The 18140-nt window shown below is 36.9% G+C and overlaps 3 protein-coding genes across 3 annotated transcripts; all 3 read right to left on the bottom strand.

Moving 5' to 3' along the window:
* Positions 1-3475: 3475 nt before the first annotated feature.
* LOC132316218 (cytochrome P450 71A8-like) lies at positions 3476-4006 on the bottom strand. Its single transcript, XM_059814724.1, has one exon. The coding sequence runs from the start codon at positions 4004-4006 to the stop codon at positions 3476-3478; it is 531 nt and encodes a 176-aa protein (XP_059670707.1).
* LOC132316055 (cytochrome P450 736A117-like) lies at positions 3974-6834 on the bottom strand. Its single transcript, XM_059814553.1, has 2 exons — positions 4824-6834; positions 3974-4087 (listed from the first exon to the last, which is right to left on the bottom strand). The coding sequence occupies exon 1, from the start codon at positions 5464-5466 to the stop codon at positions 4891-4893; it is 576 nt and encodes a 191-aa protein (XP_059670536.1). The 5' UTR covers positions 5467-6834; the 3' UTR covers positions 3974-4087; positions 4824-4890.
* Positions 6835-6890: 56 nt separating this feature from the next.
* LOC132316054 (cytochrome P450 736A117-like) lies at positions 6891-10789 on the bottom strand. Its single transcript, XM_059814552.1, has 2 exons — positions 9752-10789; positions 6891-7667 (listed from the first exon to the last, which is right to left on the bottom strand). The coding sequence occupies exons 1-2, from the start codon at positions 10751-10753 to the stop codon at positions 7059-7061; spliced, it is 1611 nt and encodes a 536-aa protein (XP_059670535.1). The 5' UTR covers positions 10754-10789; the 3' UTR covers positions 6891-7058.
* Positions 10790-18140: the final 7351 nt, after the last annotated feature.

Here is an 18140-nt window from a genome sequence, read left to right as displayed (position 1 = left end):
TGTTCAAGTGACAACCATAATTAGATTATTAACATGCCTCCTGAAGTCTTAGAATTGTCTCTAAGCATCATCCATACACCTCACATATAGCACTAAACTCAACTGAAACCTTAAAGAACCAACCACTGTAACCAAAACTGAACGAAAACGGAGAAAAAAAATTAAAAACTCAGCAAGGAGACGTCTCCCAAAAGTGGAGCTGCCTTCTTTAGGCCTTGGACCAGGCTCCCACACTTGGGAGCCGCCTCCACATCAAAGGGAGGGAGAGCCGGCTCTCTCCCTCTCTGCCTCGTCTCTTTGCCTTCCCTCTTCTTCAGACGTCTTCTGCAACTTCTTTGCTCTACGCTATCGTTTCTAGAAGTTGTAACTCAATCCCAGTAGGTTCCCAGTCCATGTTTAAATCATTAACACCTTCCTTACATAGGTTTAAACAGAGAATTAAGCAAGCAAATAACATGTTTTGACAGGTTTTTCAAGCATGCAACACATACTGATATGTTTCAGTTTAAGCACGAACAGAGAAAATTTATAATTGATTCAATTAATCCTATAACTGTTTAAGAATGCAAAGAACACGAAGCCTAAGGGAGAGAGTAAGGATAGAACTTGCCTTACACCGACGTTCGTCTCAAATTTCCGGCAAATCCTCTGTTCTTTCCCAACCGTCTCCAAAACTTCTCTCAACCTTACTATATCGTAGTAAATCTCTAAAACCCTAGGTAGACATCCTAGGTGAGTATTTATAGGCCACATTAATCCTAGCTCTCTTAAACCCTAACTAGATTTACTCGGCCCATACAAAAATCTAGGTTAATACCAATGTTGGCTATAAACTGTGTAACCTATATATGCAACCAATCCTACAGTCACAATACAACTAATTAAATGTAATTAAAATATATCATTAAAGCAATAATTAAAACAACAAAGTAGCACAAAATAATTAAATAACAATTAAATAATTAATACAATTAAATCAATAAGTAAAACAGTAACACAATTAAATAAATTAACGACAACTAAATCAATAATTAAAACAAGTAAATAAAGTAAAAATAATTAAATAAACACATATACATATAAACAATTAAAAATTGAAATTTAACCAATAAAGGAAATACCAGGACTATTCTTTTGAAATTAGGGGTATTACAGTTGAGTATTTCATAGCATATTTGCTGACTTAGAAGGAAATATTGGAATTTGTCATTGGGTCAATAACTAAAGCCCTATAAAGGAAGGAAAGTTGGGTTATGATAAGAAAGCTCTAATTTTAACTTAGTTTGAGACAAATAAGGAATATGGGTTTTGACTAATTCAAAGAGAAGACCATATATGTACGGAAAGAGGAGAAGAAAAATGGATGCCAAAGAAATGAAGTTAGCAGCAACTCCATCATCAAAAACTCGACAGATTTGTTTGTGTATGTGTTCACCGACATTTATTTAAGCAGATAGCTCCTATATTAACTTGTCCGTTAAATTTCAGTCAAATAAAAATTTTAAATGCCCAAACTACCCCTACCTGCATCACTTTAAAAGGTTTTCGATCTCTTCTTTTCTGTAACTGACGAAGACCACGTACAGCTTTACCTGTTACAAAGTTATTAACCTTCAATCACTAGAAACACTAGCAATTCATGTATAATATATATAGTTTATCTCCATTTTTCAACTGGAATCATAGCTTCATGAATGTATAAAATAAAATTAAAAAATTACAGTGCCAATCATATACCCTTTTACTAACAAAACCCGAACTTCAAAAATCACAAAAACAGAAGGAAAATTAATAATAACAATAGCAAGTGGCTCCATTAGTTTGCTTTTTAAGGTTGGTTCGTGGCTATATATATATATATGGAAAGAGAAGAGAAGAAAAATGGATGCCAAAGAAATGAGGTCAGTAGCAGCTCCATCAGATGCAGAAAATTATACACATATATTATATTTAATGTACAGAAATAAAATTAAATATCTATTTCAATTATTTCTTTATTTGATATACAATTTAGATTAAGAATGAAAATTTATTCCACAACGCATTTTTATGCATTAGTTGAAGATGCAAGTACCCGGATATTCTATGCTCTCTCCAGTCACAACGCCAATAATTTGTGTCACGGGCAAAAGAGCTATCTTCAAATTTACCAACATTACCCGACCCGAATCGCGCTACCATCCATTACATTTGCACAAGTCACAACGGTCATCTTTCTTCATCAAGCTTCAATTCAAAACCCTAGCAAGTTGTCGCAGGCCATCTTCTTCTTCCTCATAATGGTCAATCCGAAGCCCTAGCAATTGGAAATTGCTTCGCAACCATACCGTAGGTATTCTTCCCTTTTCACAGCACGAATTTAGGTCATTGCATGTCATAATACGAATTAGCTCGATTTCATTATCAAATCCCTAAATTGTTTCGCACAGATGGTGTATGAACTCATTGATTTATAATGAATTAAAGCAAACAACTCGATTTCATTATCAAATCCCTAAATCGTTTCGTACTAATCAAGTAATAACTTAGTGATTACTGTTATGCATGTCATTCTCATTACTGAAATTGCTTTCGCACAAATATTTTATGTATCTGCGTTCTTGACTGATGTAACTGGTAATGACTATTTTGTTCACAGTTGTAAATTGAAATCGAAACTGTCCTACTTCAACTACACAATCTAATGATGGTGAAGATTTGAGGTATAAGAATATAATTTGTTGTTGTGGGAAAATAGCTTCTATCAAAGTACCAAAGTACAACCATAATAACAATAAGGGGAAGCTATACTATGTCTGTCCCACCAGAACATGTATTTTATGGGCATGGTAACTCTTTGATCTCTTGTTACTACAGATCTAATATGTATATGATTTGAGCTATCTGCGTACATTTTCGTTATCATTTCTATGGGTTGCCGGTTTGGGTTATGGTGGGTGAGTTCCCATATTGGCCAGGCAGGGTCCTTTGACATCCACATTTTACCATAGAACATTTTAGTTCCAGTGATGCAGTATCTGGTATTGTAGGTGATTTGATTAACATGAATTTCAAATTCCAAATTACTACAGTCACTTGGATCCATTAAGGTCTTTCTAACAGTGATGATGTTTCATTTGTCACTTTTATTGATTGAGCTCAAAATATTATATCATTAACTGGGAAAATTGTTTACTGGGTTAGTCACCTTGACAGCATCTTGTATCCAAGTGCAATCTGTTTTCATGCTCCGTGTTCTATATAGAATTACATTCCAACACTCCTCTATCATATTTTAGACAAGATGAGTGTAACACAAACAAATGTGATAAGCCAAAAGGTTGTTTTTTATTTGTGTAGAATTTCAGTTAAATATTATCTAATGCACAATCTAATAATGCTTTAAGTTAATTGTACTTAGTCAATATTTTACACAATCTCTTTCTAAATATGTTTTACTCTCGAAAACAGGAAACATGCAACGAACATGCCAATGTCACAGATTACGGTAGCAAGAACATGGAGTTGCAACAGCAAGGAGAGGTATTCCTCTGCGGATTGTAACACCAGAGCATTCAGTCATGTCCAGATGTTCTACCTTGGCTCCACCAGGCAATGCCCAATCGAACTTGTGCATGAGATTTGCTAACACAAACTCATTGGTGGCCATTGCGAAGGAGGTCCCTCGGCAGCCCCTCCTGCCAGCTCCAACTGGAATCAATTCAAATTCGTGCCCTCTGAAATCTATAGAAGAATTCAAGAACCTCTCAGGCTGAAACTCTTCAGGTTCAACCCATGACATGGGGTCCTTTCCGATTGCCCAAGCATTGATAATAACCATTGTTCTGGCTGGAATGTCATAACCCATTAGTCTGACATCTTCGCTCGCTTCAAGTCCGTGTAATGCGATAGGAGGATGCAAACGAACAGTTTCTTTGACCACTGCTTTAAGGCAGTGCATTTCCTCCAGATCATCTGCTGTTATGTGTGGTTTGCCTTCTCTGACTTCATTTTGCACATTATTCATGACTCTCAGGTGTCTTCATAGCTCTGTCATTGCCCATTCTAGGACTGTGGAAGTGGTATCAGTTCCAGCAACAAAGATATCCTACAAGAATCAGAAGATAAAACAAATTAAGATGGTTAGTAAAGCTTGCTCAATATATGTTTGTATCCTTGATGTGAATATCCTTGCAACTAGCCATCATGCACACACACAGAGAGGACAGACTTAAGAGTGAGAGAGACAATTCATGACATAAAATTAGTTGTCTCAATTATTAAATGATTTGCAGCTATATATCAATTAGATTTGTTTAGGGTTGTACTGGATTGGTCTTTTACTTAATACAGCCTAAAGAAATATTCAGAATGGATTGCTAATTTGTGCAAAGTCCACTATACACTATAGATAGATAAATCTCCATTACGTTTCAATTGGAAAGTTGAGACTTTTTTTTTTCCCCTGTAAATCTAAAGTTGAGACTTGTTCAATGCTCTTTGCATTAAAAATTGATCTCACTAGATTGGATTAGATTTGTGAGGCTAGTTGAATATATCTGGTAACATCAAGTACTTTAACTGGTTTGCTCTATGTTTGAAAAGCTGGTCTTCAGTCGAAGCTAGTTCTTCTGAAATATATTTGCTGATTTCATTTGTATTCCTTTGCTGTTTTCTGATGTGGAAGTTTCATTTGTATTGTTTGATTAACATTTCTTGTTTTGCTGATGAGTGGGTGTTGTGTTGTATCTTTCTGGTTCTTTATTAAACTTCTAATTTGACACACACACACATGCACACACACACACACACACACACACACACACACACACACAGATCCTCACCAAGATGAGATCTTTGATGCAATCTCTATCAACATCAATATTTTCTTTATGGATCCTAAGCAAAATATCAAGGAAATCCTCCCTCCCTGCCTTCGTCTTCAACTCTCTCATTGCCATAACTCTTCCTTTTCAGGACATTCACACGCTCTTCAACTACTTGCTCCAGGAATTCATCAATCTCTTTTGCAACTCTGTCCACTTTGGCATAAAGACCAGTGACATGATTGATCCATCCAAGCCATGGAATGAAGTCCCCAACATCAAAGCTGCTCAACAACCCCGCGAAATCCTTCAATTGCAGCATAGAATTCTTCTCATCTCCCCATCCACTGTGCTTCCTCCCAAAAGCAACCCTGCATACCACATCATTCGTTAGCAGCGTGAACATTTCACTTAAATTCAATGGCGAGGATGAAGAAGATGATTCTTCCATCTTCTTCATCAGGAGGGCTGTTTCTTCTTCTCTGACATTATGAAAAGACTGAACTCTTCTATTACTTAGAAGCTGGAGTACAAATATGCTTTTCATCTGCCTCCAGAATTCACCATTAGGGGCCGTAATCACATCCTTGTAATTGTAGAGAAGCCAGTTAGCAATGTTCGATTTTGGCTCGTTTGAAAAGACAAGATCATGTGTTTTCATGATCTCTCAAGCAGTGTCAGCGGATGAGGCAACAAGTGTCGGCCTGCTGCCGAGGTGAATCAGCATGAGAGGCCTGTGTCGTTGAGATAAAGATCGGAGTGAGCAGTGAGCGGGCAAGTACAGTTGGTGCAAGTTTCCTATAATTGGGAGCTTTGGTGGTGAAGGTTGTAGGTGTTTGTTGATAGTAGAAGTATTGAGGTGCCATGTCTTGATGAGGAATGCTACGAATAATAACGGAAGACAAGAGAAGAAAAATGGGTACAAGAGAAATGAAGACACTAGCTGCTCCATCAGATTCAGATGCAGAAAGCTAGACAGATCCCTTAGTATGCGTGTTAGAGCACTTGTTTTTAAACTAATGAAGATTTCTTTATGTGTCTGCATGAGATTAAAGTATTAAACAATATGTGAAGTCAGTAACTTCTCCTTCAAATGCAGAAAACTAGACACATCCCTTTTCTGTGCACGCCCACACTTGTTTTTAAACTAATGAGGATTTCATTGTTGTTGCGTTTGGGAACACCGAATCAGCGACTTGAATTTGGAATTGAAATTAATTTAGTTAAACTAGACATGACTTTGAATAGTATTTTATTGTTCAATTTTAGAGGAGAATCTCTCATAATATTTTGAAAACTATTTCTCTTTTTCAAATATCATACTCTGTTAAATAATTAAACCAAACATGGCTATACTTTATAGGAATGGTTTAAACCCTTTGATCTCTTGTTACTGCAGATCTAATTTGTATATGATTTGAGATATCTGTGTAGCTTTTCGTTATCATGAATCTTAAAGCCAACACATGGTCGTATTTGATCCTATTCTTGCCCTTGCTAGTACTCTTTCTATTACATTATTCTAAACACAGCATACTGCGTGCACGGATCATTAAGGATGAAAATAAAAGAAAAAAAGTCTAGCGGGTTAAGTAGGGTTGCGATCAATTTGAAGGTACTTTTTTTTTTTTAGCGAAAGAAGTCAAATGGATTGATGTAGGTTACATGGAATAAATTGTTATTCTGTTCCTCCACAGAGAAACGTTTATTCCAATTTCTATGGGTTGAAAGAACCTGGACATCGGTTGGGGTCAGGGTGTGCCAGTTCCCATATTGGTCAGGAGGGGTCGTTTGCCACCCACATTTTACCACATGACATTTCAGCCAGGGATTATAATTCCAGTGATGAGGTATCTGGTATTGTAGGTGATTTGATTAAGTGGAATTCCATATTCCAAATTACTGCAGTCACTTGGACTCAAAAAGCTCTTTCTAACAGTGATGATTTTTCATTTTGTCTCTCGTGTTATCATTAACTGGAAAAATTATATACTGGGTTAGTCACCTTGACAGCATCTTGTATCCAAGTGTAATCTTTTTTCATGCTTTGTCAGACAAGATGAGTGTAACACAAACAAATGTGACAAGTCAGAAAAGTTTCTTCTAGGATTTCAGTTCTCATTATCTAATTCACAATCCAATAATTCTTTAAGCTAATTGTACTTGGTCTATTTTTACACACACTCTTTTTAGTTATGTTTTATTGTCGAAAACAGGAAACATGCAACAAACATGACAATGTCACAGATTACACTAGCAAGAACATGGAGTTGCAACAGCAAGGAGAGGTATTCCTCTGCGGATTGTAACACCAGAGCATTCAGTCAAGTCCAGATGTTCTCCCTTGGCTCCACCAGGCAATGCCCAGTTGAACTTGTGCATTAGATTTGCTAACACAAACTCATTGGTGGCAATTGCGAAGGAGGTCCCTGGGCAGCCCCTCCTGCCAGCTCCAAATGGAATCAATTCAAAGTCATGCCCTCTGAAATCTATAGAAGAATTCAAGAACCTCTCAGGCTGAAACTCTTCAGGTTCAACCCATGTCACGGGGTCCCTTCCGATTGCCCAGGCATTGATAATAACTGCTGTTCCGGCTGGAATGTCATAGCCCATTACTCTGACATCTTCACTCGCTTCACGTCCGAGTAATGGGAAAGGAGGATGCAAACGAACAGTTTCTTTGACCACTGCTTTAAGGTAGTGCATTTTATCCAGATTTTCTGCTGTTATGTGTGGCTTACCTTTAAGAATTTCTCTCACTTCATTTTGCACATCATTCATGACTCTTGGGTGTCTTAATAGCTCTGTCATTGCCCATTCTAGGACTGTGGAAGTGGTGTCAGTTCCACCAACAAAGATGTCCTGCAAGAATCAGAAGAAAAAAACAACTTCAGATGGTTAGTATAGTTTGTTCAAAATATGTGAGTATCCTTGATGTAAATATTCTTGCAACTAGCCATCGTGCACAGACACACACACACACACACGAATTGCATAAAAAAAAAATTAGTTGTTGCAATTATAAAACGATTAGCAACTATATATCAATCAGATTTGTAAAGGGTTGTGCTGGATTGGTCTTTTACTTAATACAGCCTAAATAAATTTTTAGGGTAGATGACTTATTTCATTATTTGTGCGAAGTCCACTATACACTAGATAAAGCTCCATTCTGTTTCAATTGAAAAGTTGAGACTTTTTCAATCCTCTTTGCATTAAAAATTTATCTTACTGGATTGGATTAGATTTGCGAGTCTAGTTGAATATATCTTGTAAGGCTAGTAATTGGGAAATATCTAGTAAGAGTTCCTTTACTGGATTGCTCTAAGTTTGGAAAGCTGGTCTTCAGTTGAAGCCTCTTTCCTTTCTGCTACAAATGTTACTTGATCAAAACTAACTGCTATTCAACCTTACTCCAAAACCAACCGATCTGACCCACATCTTCTCTCTATCATCTCTGTCCATGAATTTGCTCTCTCTTCTCTCTCTCATCTCTTTCTCATGCGCGAATTTGCTCTGTGTTTAACACCAATCATCCCGTCCTCTCTCTATCTCATCTCTGTCCAAGATCTAGTCATTGTAGGTTTTTGTATCCGCAAAACCAAGCAAAACTTCAATACCCAGTTGCAGAATAGGCTATGGAGGCAATTATAACCTTCTTGCGTATGCTTTACAAGCGTTTTCACCAAGTTAAAGAAATAAAAGGAAGAAGAAAAGAAGCAGTATTAGACAGTTTGTGAAATCTAGCCGCAGAGAGTCTCCATATGAAGTATTGGGGGGTCACCTCCTCTGCAACTCCTGATGAAATCAAGAGGGTTAAAGGCTCAAGGCGCACTAAGGAGCCAAATGCCATGTGGAGCCTAAGCGCAAGGCGCAGTATAAGGCGCGAGCTTGATCGAAGTAAGGCGCGTGTATGTAATAATGCATATTTAAACATATATTATTATATATATTCATAATCAAGCAGTAATTGCAGTTAATGTAACTAGTGAACCATAAATTTATGAACTTTGTCAAATATTTCAAAAGGTTTAACAATAAGATATATGATATAGAACATTTTAATTTACTAGTCATCAAGTAAAAAAGAAAATGATATGAATAAATGATTAAAACATACAAGGCGTGGCCTTTTTTTAGCTTGTAGCCTATTAAAAAGTGTGAACATGAGGGCTTTATGTGAGCCTGATTGAAGGAGCCTGGCCCTTAGTAGGTTGAGGCGCTCTAGCTGAGCCTTGACGAGCCTGGGGCTTTTTTGGAGCCTAGGCGCGCCTTTAACAACTAGAACAGGGCTTATCGGAAACTTGCTCTAAAATACCATCCTGGCGTTAACAAGGAGGTAAATCGAGTGTATAACAATATATAATAAGTAATCACTCAATTTGATGTATACAACTATTGAACTATATGCATGTTTTCTTCTTTGTTTTCCATGTTGAATTAAAGTGCATTTAACTCAAATTAGTGAACTTTTTTGCTGGTGTATCTGGGTTTTCAACAATTTAGTTGAAGAAAAGATTCTAGTATATATATATATTTGTTGCTCAAATTCTGAAGAGTTCTATTCTAACTCTATATATGTTTTTGGAAAAGTTGATATAAAAGTTGGAGGAGGCAATTCAGTTTTGTTAGATGCAGTTCAATCAGATAAATCGATAGATTTTGCGAATTGGAAGCTCTTGGTGAGACTTAGGTGGGCCAAGTCTAGTAATTTAGCAAAATATATACTACAACTAGTTCTTCTGAGATATATTTGCTGATTTCATTTGTATTCCTTTGCTGTTCATTTCTATTTTTTATTCCTTTGTTGTTTTCTGATGCGGATGTTTCATTTGTATTGTTGAATTAACATTTCTTGTTTTGCTGATGAGTGTGTGTTGTGTTATATCTTGCTGGTTTAATAAACTTCTAATTTGACACACACCCACACAGAGATCGATCCTTACCAAGATGAGTGCTTTGATGCAATCTTTATCAACAGCAGTATTGTCTTTATGGATCCTAAGCAAGATATCAAGGAAATCCTCCCTGCCGTGGTCTTCAACTCTCTCATCACCATTACTCTTCCTTTTCAGGACATTCATACGCTCTTCAACTACTTGCTCTAGGAATTCATCAACCTCTTTTGCAACTCTGTCCAATTTAGCATAAAAACCAGTGGCATGATTGATCCATGCAAGGCATGGAATGAAGTCCCCAACATCAAGGCTGCCCAATAGCCCCGAGAAATCCTTCAACAACAGCAAAAACTTCTTCCCGCTTTCCACTCCACTGTACTTCCTCCCGAAAGCAGCCCTAGATACCAGATCATTCGTTAGCAACGTGATTATTTCGCTTAAATTCAATGCCGAGGATGAAGAAGATGATTCTTCAATCTTCTTCATCAGGAGGGCGGTTTCTTCTTCTCTGACAAAGTGAAAAGACTGAACTCTTCTATTACTTAGAAGCTGGAGCACAAAAATGCTTTTCATCTGCCTCCAGAATTCACCATAAGGTGCCATGGATACATCCTTGTAATTGTAGAGAAGCCGTTTAGCCATGATCGATTTCCGCCTGTTTGAGAAGACAAGATCATGTGTTTTCATGATCTCTCGAGCAGCGTCAGCGGATGAAGCGACGAGTGTCGGCGTGCTGCCGAAGTGAAGCAGCATGAGAGGGCCATATCGTTGAGCTAAAGATCGGAGTGGATGGTGAGGGAGCGAGCCCAGTTGGTGGAAGTTCCCTATAATTGGGAGCTTTGGTGGTGAAGGTGGTAGGTGTTTGTTGATAGTAGAAGTATTGAGGAGCAATTTCTTGATGAGGAATGCTATGAATAATATGGGAAGAGAAGAGAAGAGAAAAGGGTGAAAAAAGGATGAAGTCACTGGCTGCTGCTCCATCAGATGCAGTAAGCCAGACAAATCTTGTGCGCGCTGTGTGTGTGTGTGTCTGTGTCTGTGCGTGCGCATTTGTTTTTACACTAACAATGTGGACTTCTTTATTGTGTGTGGATGTGATTAAACTAGTAATGAGGACTTCTTCCCTTGTTGTGTGGATGTGATTAAACTAATAATGAGGACTTCATTTATTTACTAAGAGAATCTTGTCATTTATTTACAGTATTAAGAAGAGAACAGATGATAACCCAACTACCCGTCAAGTGAAATTTAAAATATGATAGTTTTTGTTGACTTGATTAGGTGGAGAGAAAAAATTACAAAATCAAGAGAATTGTTATCAGCTAACAAGAAGTTGTAAACTTTGGTGTGATTTGGAAATTAAAATATGATTTTTTTTTTTTTTTTTCGGTCATTGGCAGACAAGAAACTCACAAGCCTCTGAGAGGTGGAGAAAGAAATTTTCGGTGGGCCACAAGACTCTTGTACATGAGATAGGTATTTTATTTTTTTTTTATTTTTTTTTAACAAGACAAGAAAAGTTATAAGTTAGAGAAACATCTGCATGGTAGTATTTGTTGACCTAATTAAAGAATAATCAACTTGATTAATTGAAAAGTGAGAAGTTGTGAACTCAACGTTGTTTAATAAAAAATAAAATAAAATAGAACTGAATTTTAAGTGATAATGTAAATTGAAAATTTTTTAATATTATTTTTTAAAAAAAAAAAGTTAAGTATTCATCATTCAACATTAGTCATAATTGAATTCAATCACTTAAAATTCTATTTCATTTAATACAATTTACTTTTAAAAATAATATAAAAATATCTTATCAAATACACTTAATTTAATAAATTATTTAATTTACTTAAAATTAATTATTGAATTCGATTATCAAATAGCAAATTATCTTATTTATATTTACATAACCACTATATAAAAATGATCACATTAAATCAATAGATATGTATTGGTTACTTTCGTTTGAATTATTTACTCGTGAGAGATGCCTTCCTCTTTAAAGTCCTCTCAAGTCTTTTCATTGAAGCAAAGGGATGCCTATGTCATTTACAATATATATACTACATATTTATCATAGTTGCACCATATTTGAGGGTTCGAGCAAAAGCTGAGAAAAGGTAAATATGGTTTATCCAGAAAAAAATGTAAAAGTTTGCAAAAAAGCCCTCTGTATGGAGGTTTTCTCTCATTCCTGAGAGCATCTCTAATGCAAAATGCTATATTTTCATACCAAATCTATATTTTGAGAGGAGTTATAGTGTCAAAATACTATATTTTTGCAATTTTACTCCAATGGTGTATTTCATCCAACATGTTATTTTTTTAACACAATAACCATTCCATGTTTTGAGAGCCTATTGGAGTGCCTTATTTTCATTTTAGCAACTTTTGACAATCTCAACATATGAAAGGTCTTTTAAAAGAGTCTATTGGAGTGCCTATTTTCATCCACCTGTTATATTTTGAATTTGAGAGACTATTTGAGAGCTGTTATATTTGATAATACATTTGAGAATCTTAAAATATGAGAGGTCTTTTGAGAGGTTATTGGAGTGCCTTATTTTTATCCATCTACTATATTTTGAATTTGAAAGCCCATTTAAGAAGCCATTGGAGATGTTTGAGCCTTTCACTCCTCTCTTCCATTTTTAGAGGTTTACACTTTGACTTTTCCCTGCCTACCCATCTGCATCTTTGATCCAGATGCCAGTGTTAGATCACAAGGATCATAATTACTAAACTATGTAATCCAAATGAGTATAGAAGGGAAATCTAAAAGTCACTTTATAATTGATGAATCAAATCATGGGATTCGGTAACATGTAAGGTAATCCTTTTTGTGTTAAGATATTATTACTAAACGTATTTAGATGAATAGATTCACACGCTTTGAATCAAATGGATGGTCGGATTGAACTAAGTAATAAATTGATTTCTTTACTTGATAATGTGAGGATTCTGTACATTATGTATCAAGGAGATGAAAAAACATTGAGCGGTGCTATAAGTCTCGATGTGACCTTGAATTTGATATGGCCATAGTTAAAAAGACATTAATGTCCTCTAGTTTTAATACATATTACACTTATTCTTTTATACATTTATGTTTCCTATTTTGGCAAACTAGAGGAATTGTCAATTCAAGCAAAAGGAAAGAAGAAACAATTACACTAGATTTCTCTCTAGAGAGGAATCTGTATATTATAGCTGGAGATAGGAAGTTCATTTGAAGAAAGAGGCCTAGTCAACATCAAATCCAATTTGAATTACAAAGGAGAGAAAATCAAGGAAGGATATATTTTAGCAAGAAATTAGGAAAATAAGTTAACAGAAAATTCTATAAGTATGAAAGTTTGTATTCTTTTCAAATTGTCCAGCACCACCCACAAAATATGAATCAAAATTCATTCAATTAACTCTACATCATCTTATCAATTCCTTATTTCTTTTGTCCAAATGGCAAATTTCATTCAAAGAATATGAGTTCCACTAACTCACTCTTCTTTTGCAATGCTTTAATTATCCTATTTACATTATCAATTATTGTTTTATTCAATTGAATTAAATGGCAATCTTTGATCAAATTCTTATCATGTAAATTCAACCAGTTCATTTCACTACATTGTTTACTTTCCATGCAATTTCCATTCTACCAGTTCTTTTAAAGTTTCTTTCCATTCAGTCGTCTTCTTTTAAAGTCAATTTAAATTCAGCCAATTCATTTAAATTACTTTACTTTAAATTGCATTTTTAATTCTTTTAACATTATTATAAAAGTCCTTACAAATAAGGCAAAAAAAGAACTTCGCTGGAGTTTTTACTATTCTCTCTCCCACGCAATCGCCAGAAGTCAGCCATTAATTAAAAAGGGATAGGTTGGTGTTCAATTCATATTTTGAGTATTTACATACTAAAAACGTGCAAACATATTTTGGCACGCCCGGTGGAACCCCACTTGGTGTTAAACGAATATGCAATGCCGCAGCCGAAAAATTCTAAAGCCGCAGCCACAAATGATGATCCGAAAGAAGAACATTAGCCAGCTCAGGTTGGTAGCTCTACATTGGGTCCTGTGGATGAACTAGCTATACCATCAAAAGTATCAATGGTTCAAACACAAGTGTGCTCTCTGTTAGAAGCGATTGGAAGAATGAGTGCAAGTTAAAACGACCTGCACGAAACAATATCTCAGCTTCAGCCGCCATTATGAATAGGCCTGCTTAGGCTGGGAGTTCCAACAATCTGAAATCAGCCACTCAGCCTATTTCGTCACAGGTTATTCTATTTCAACCAAATATGATGGCTAATCAGCCAGAAGGTTGTCCGAATTATAATCAGCCACCAGTGAAAAATCAGCCGCTAGTGGTAAATCAATCACAATAAGATTGGCGGATTTACAATCAGCCACCTGTGGTAAATCAGTCGCAAGTGGTACATCAGCCAAAACTTTTTAACCCGGGGGGGAACCAGGTAAGGTGAAGTGCTCCAAATCCACTATATGCTCAGGAACCACCACAGCCAGGACTCAGAGGGGGGGCAGCTGATAGCTAATCAGCCAGAAGGCTGGCCGAGTTATAATCAGCCGCCAGTGGTACATCAGCCAAAATCTTTGGTACTTGGGGGGTAGTAAATGGCCAATCAGCCGCTGGTGGTAAATCAAGATCGACTAGTCATTGATCAGCCCAATTAGTCAACGATGATTGATAAGATTCAGCTGGCTGATATTATTAAGCAAGAATATGGTAATGGCCTTGGGTTAATAGGCCGACCAATATACAAAAAGCCAAAATCAGCCACATTCGACACTCGAACATCTACCGTATCGGCCAAAAAGGGAGCGGATGATGAAGTCATATAGGTCGACAATGATCTTTTCATAGCAAGTAGTAATGTAATCGGCCAGGCTCCCAAAGAAAAGGTTGATAAAGGGAATTAGCCTAAGGTTGCTGAGAGCAAACCGTCAGCCACTCCAAGTGCCAAAGCGGTGGAAGAATTAGAAGAACAATTGAAGGAAACACAATCTGCTCTCATTCAACATGGTTGATGCCTTCAGTAGAAGGTTATTAACCGATGATCAAATCGGCCAGATTACCAGAATGCTTGGCCGATAGTGGTATATAATCCTCAGTCAGAACCATCATTAGCTAAGAGAATTCTTCTAGCTCGTCGTCCTGAACCGAATTTCAAGAAAAGAAAGCAGGGATGGAAACTAAAAAGGGTTAAATGGAAAAGAAATTCGCTAAAGAAAATAAATCGGCCATATAATGCAAAATTTTACGTGGCCGATCCAGTACTAGACGACAAGAATCATGTTCTGTTAAGTTTCAAAAGAACAAATAAAATAGGGCAACCAGCATCAACTATTATGAAAAGAAGTTTAGCTAATGTTAACTCTAAAAGGTTAGTCAAAAAGGTATTTTGGCCAAGGATAATGCTTCATCGGCTAGCTGTTAAGGTGCCAAATAAAGAATCAAGAAGGAATCAGACCATTATGGCCACTGACATTCTGAAAGCTTACTCGGCAGATAAAAAATCGACCATAAAAGAAATATTATTCTTGGTATTTTCAGCTGATACAGCTGAAATCATTAAAGAAGATGAAGATTCAAAATCTTGGGATGAGGTACTTTCAGAAGCTCTATGGGAATATAAAAATTCAAGAGGATCAACCACCAGAGAAGCTTCATATTGGCAGAATGTTGTTTTTCCAATAGAGAAGCCAGTTAGATTGGCCCAAATGACATTACATAACAACTTGATCCCGGCCGATCACGATTTGCCTTGCTAATAGAGTTGGAAAACTTCAATGGTAAAGACCATCAAGGATTTATAAATGGCCAATATTTTGAGGGGTATCAGCCAGCTTTGTGGGAATAATGGAAGAACCAGGATCGGCCAGTCCTGGCTGACGCAAAATAAAGACCAATTTAAAGGTGGTCTGAAAGAAATATAGTTTAGAAGTTCATTGGTTGCCAGTTTCTTTTCAATACATTTTAAAATTCTAAAAAACTTATCGGCCCGATGAGACATTTGAAATTTGGGGGGCATTTGTTGGTATCAAAACTTGGCAACCATTTCAGCGATGACGTGGACCAATAATAAGGTGACAAATATTTTCACATGGCACCATAAGGATTGTCCATATGGAAATTGTTGGAGAAAAAAGAGGTGACCCGTGGAATTATATTGAATATATTGTTTGGTTGCCAGCTAAATGGAAGGTTGCTGAATTTTAGCAACAAATAGTTGACTATTTCATAGCATATTTGCTGACTTAAAAAGAAATATTGGAATTTGGCACTGGGTCAATAACTAAAGCCTTACGAATAAGGAAGGAAAGTTGAGTTACAATAAGGAAGCTCCAATTTTGACTTAGTTTGAGACAAATATGGAATATGGGTTTTGACTAATTCAAATGGAAGGCCATGATGGAGAGGAATCCGTATATTATAGCTGGAGATGGGAAGTTCATTTGAAGAAAGAGACGTAGTCAACATCAAACCCAATTTGAATTACAAATGAGAGAAAATCAAGGAAGGATATATTTTAACAAGAAAATAGAAAAATAAATTGAGAGAAAATTCTATAAATAGAAAAATTTGTATTCTTTCCAAATTGTCTAGCACCACCCACAAAACATGAATCAAAATTCATTCAATTGACTTTACGTCATCTTATCAATTCTTTATTTCTTTTGTCCAAATGGCAAATTTTATTCAAAGAATATGAGTTCCAGTAACTTACTCTTCTTTTGCAATGATTTAATTATGATGTTTACATTATCAATTATTGTTTTATTCAAGTGAATTAAATGGCAATCTTTGATCGGATTCTTGTCATGTAAATTCAGCCGGTTCATTTCACTACATTCTTTACTTTCCATGCAATTTCCATTCTGCCAGTTCTTTTAAAGTCTATTTCCATTCAGCCATCTTCTTTTAAAGTCAATTTAAATTCAACCAGTTTATTTATATTACTTTACTTTAAATTGTATTTTTAATAACACTATTATAAAAGTCCTTGCAAACAAGGCAGAAAAAGAATCGTACTGGGAGTTCTTACTATTCACTTCCCCACACAATCACCTGAAGTCAGCCATCAATTAAAAAGGGATAGGTTGGTGTTCAAGTCATATTTCAAGTATTTACATACACTCAGGCACGCCCGCAAAGTCCATCGGTCGATGTGAGACTAAAAACGCACGAACAGAAGTATCACAATTTCATGATGAATTCCTTTTTATGACACATCTATTAATGTTTCAGTAAGGATGCTTAACCGATTTGGGTCGGTGCCTTCTGCCCTTTGATCATGTCACGTGAATAGCTTTCCACAGTGACCATAGTGGCCTGATGAGTTCGCATGGCCTCATCTTCCTCCATTTGGATGTAGCCTTGTGCCTTTTGTCCCACGTCTCCCATATTCTTAGGCGTTTTGTGCACCAACGCATTGTGGAATAGAGTACCAGGGATACCTTGTGCCTTTTGTCCCACGTCTCCCATATTCTTAGGCGTTTTGTGCACCAACGCACTGTGGAATAGAGTACCAGGGATAAGAGCCAGCTTGAAAGCCTTAACTATTACTCGTTTATCACATCTCTTGACAAGGCTCAACTTAAGGTTAAACCTGGTGAGAAAGGCCTGAAGCCTCTCTCCCTTGTGTTGCTTCATAGTGAATAGGCTGGATACACTTTTCTGGATCTGCTGATTGCCAAAATACTATGTCATGAACACTTCACACAACCTGCGAAAACCTCTGATTGACTCCCTCAACAAGTGTTTGAACCACTTAAGAGCTGGTCCGGTCAAACTTGTCAGAAACACTCGGCACATTAGGGCATCATCATCGTTGTGCAAAACTTTCTTCAGCTGGACATGATAAACATGGTCTATTAGGTCTGTTGAGCCGTCGAACGACGCAAAGGGTGGGATCACGAACTTCTTCAGCTTTGGTGCCTTTAATACCTCGTCAGTGAAGGGCAAGTCAACCATGGGGGCCATGTCCACCAATGTGGGTGCCTTCAGATCCTTAAGCCATTCGTCGACTTCTCGCTGAACTTGCGTTCTGATATCTGACCTTGACATTTCTTCAAACACCTGGTGCGTGTTTGATCTCTGAGCGACCGTTTTGCTAGTACTCTCTTGATCGACCGACTGATCCCTCTGTCTATTGTCAAGCTCCTTTAGACATGGATCGTGGTAGATAGACCCAGCTCGGTTGTGGTGAATGGATCATGCACGGTCGTGGTAGATGGATCCTACTTGGTCATGGTAGATGGATCCTGCACGGTCATGGTGGATGGATCAAGCACGATCGTTCTGGGGGTCAATCTTGATCCACGCTCCAGTCGTGATCAGAGCACTTCGTTCTCTCGGTGCAATATCTCCATGACCTCTGTGCTCTCATTACGCAGGGTCTGGATCAACTACCAGAG

The sequence above is a fragment of the Cornus florida genome, unplaced genomic scaffold (assembly GCF_030987335.1).
Source record: "Cornus florida cultivar Cherokee Brave unplaced genomic scaffold, ASM3098733v1 CherokeeBrave_3.0.0_Hap2_Chr07, whole genome shotgun sequence".
NCBI lineage: Eukaryota > Viridiplantae > Streptophyta > Magnoliopsida > Cornales > Cornaceae > Cornus > Cornus florida.
This window is presented reverse-complemented; position numbering and strand designations above follow the sequence as displayed.

Bases quoted from the DNA above. Each gene is read 5' to 3' on its own strand.
- LOC132316218 (XM_059814724.1), bottom strand. From the start codon at position 4,006: ATGAATAATGTGCAAAATGAAGTCAGAGAAGGCAAACCACACATAACA.
- LOC132316055 (XM_059814553.1), bottom strand. From the start codon at position 5,466: ATGAAAACACATGATCTTGTCTTTTCAAACGAGCCAAAATCGAACATT.
- LOC132316054 (XM_059814552.1), bottom strand. From the start codon at position 10,753: ATGCGCACGCACAGACACAGACACACACACACACAGCGCGCACAAGAT. The intron at 7,668-9,751 runs GTAAGGATCGAT...TGATTCTTGCAG, and splicing joins GCATCAAAGCACTCATCTTG to GACATCTTTGTTGGTGGAAC.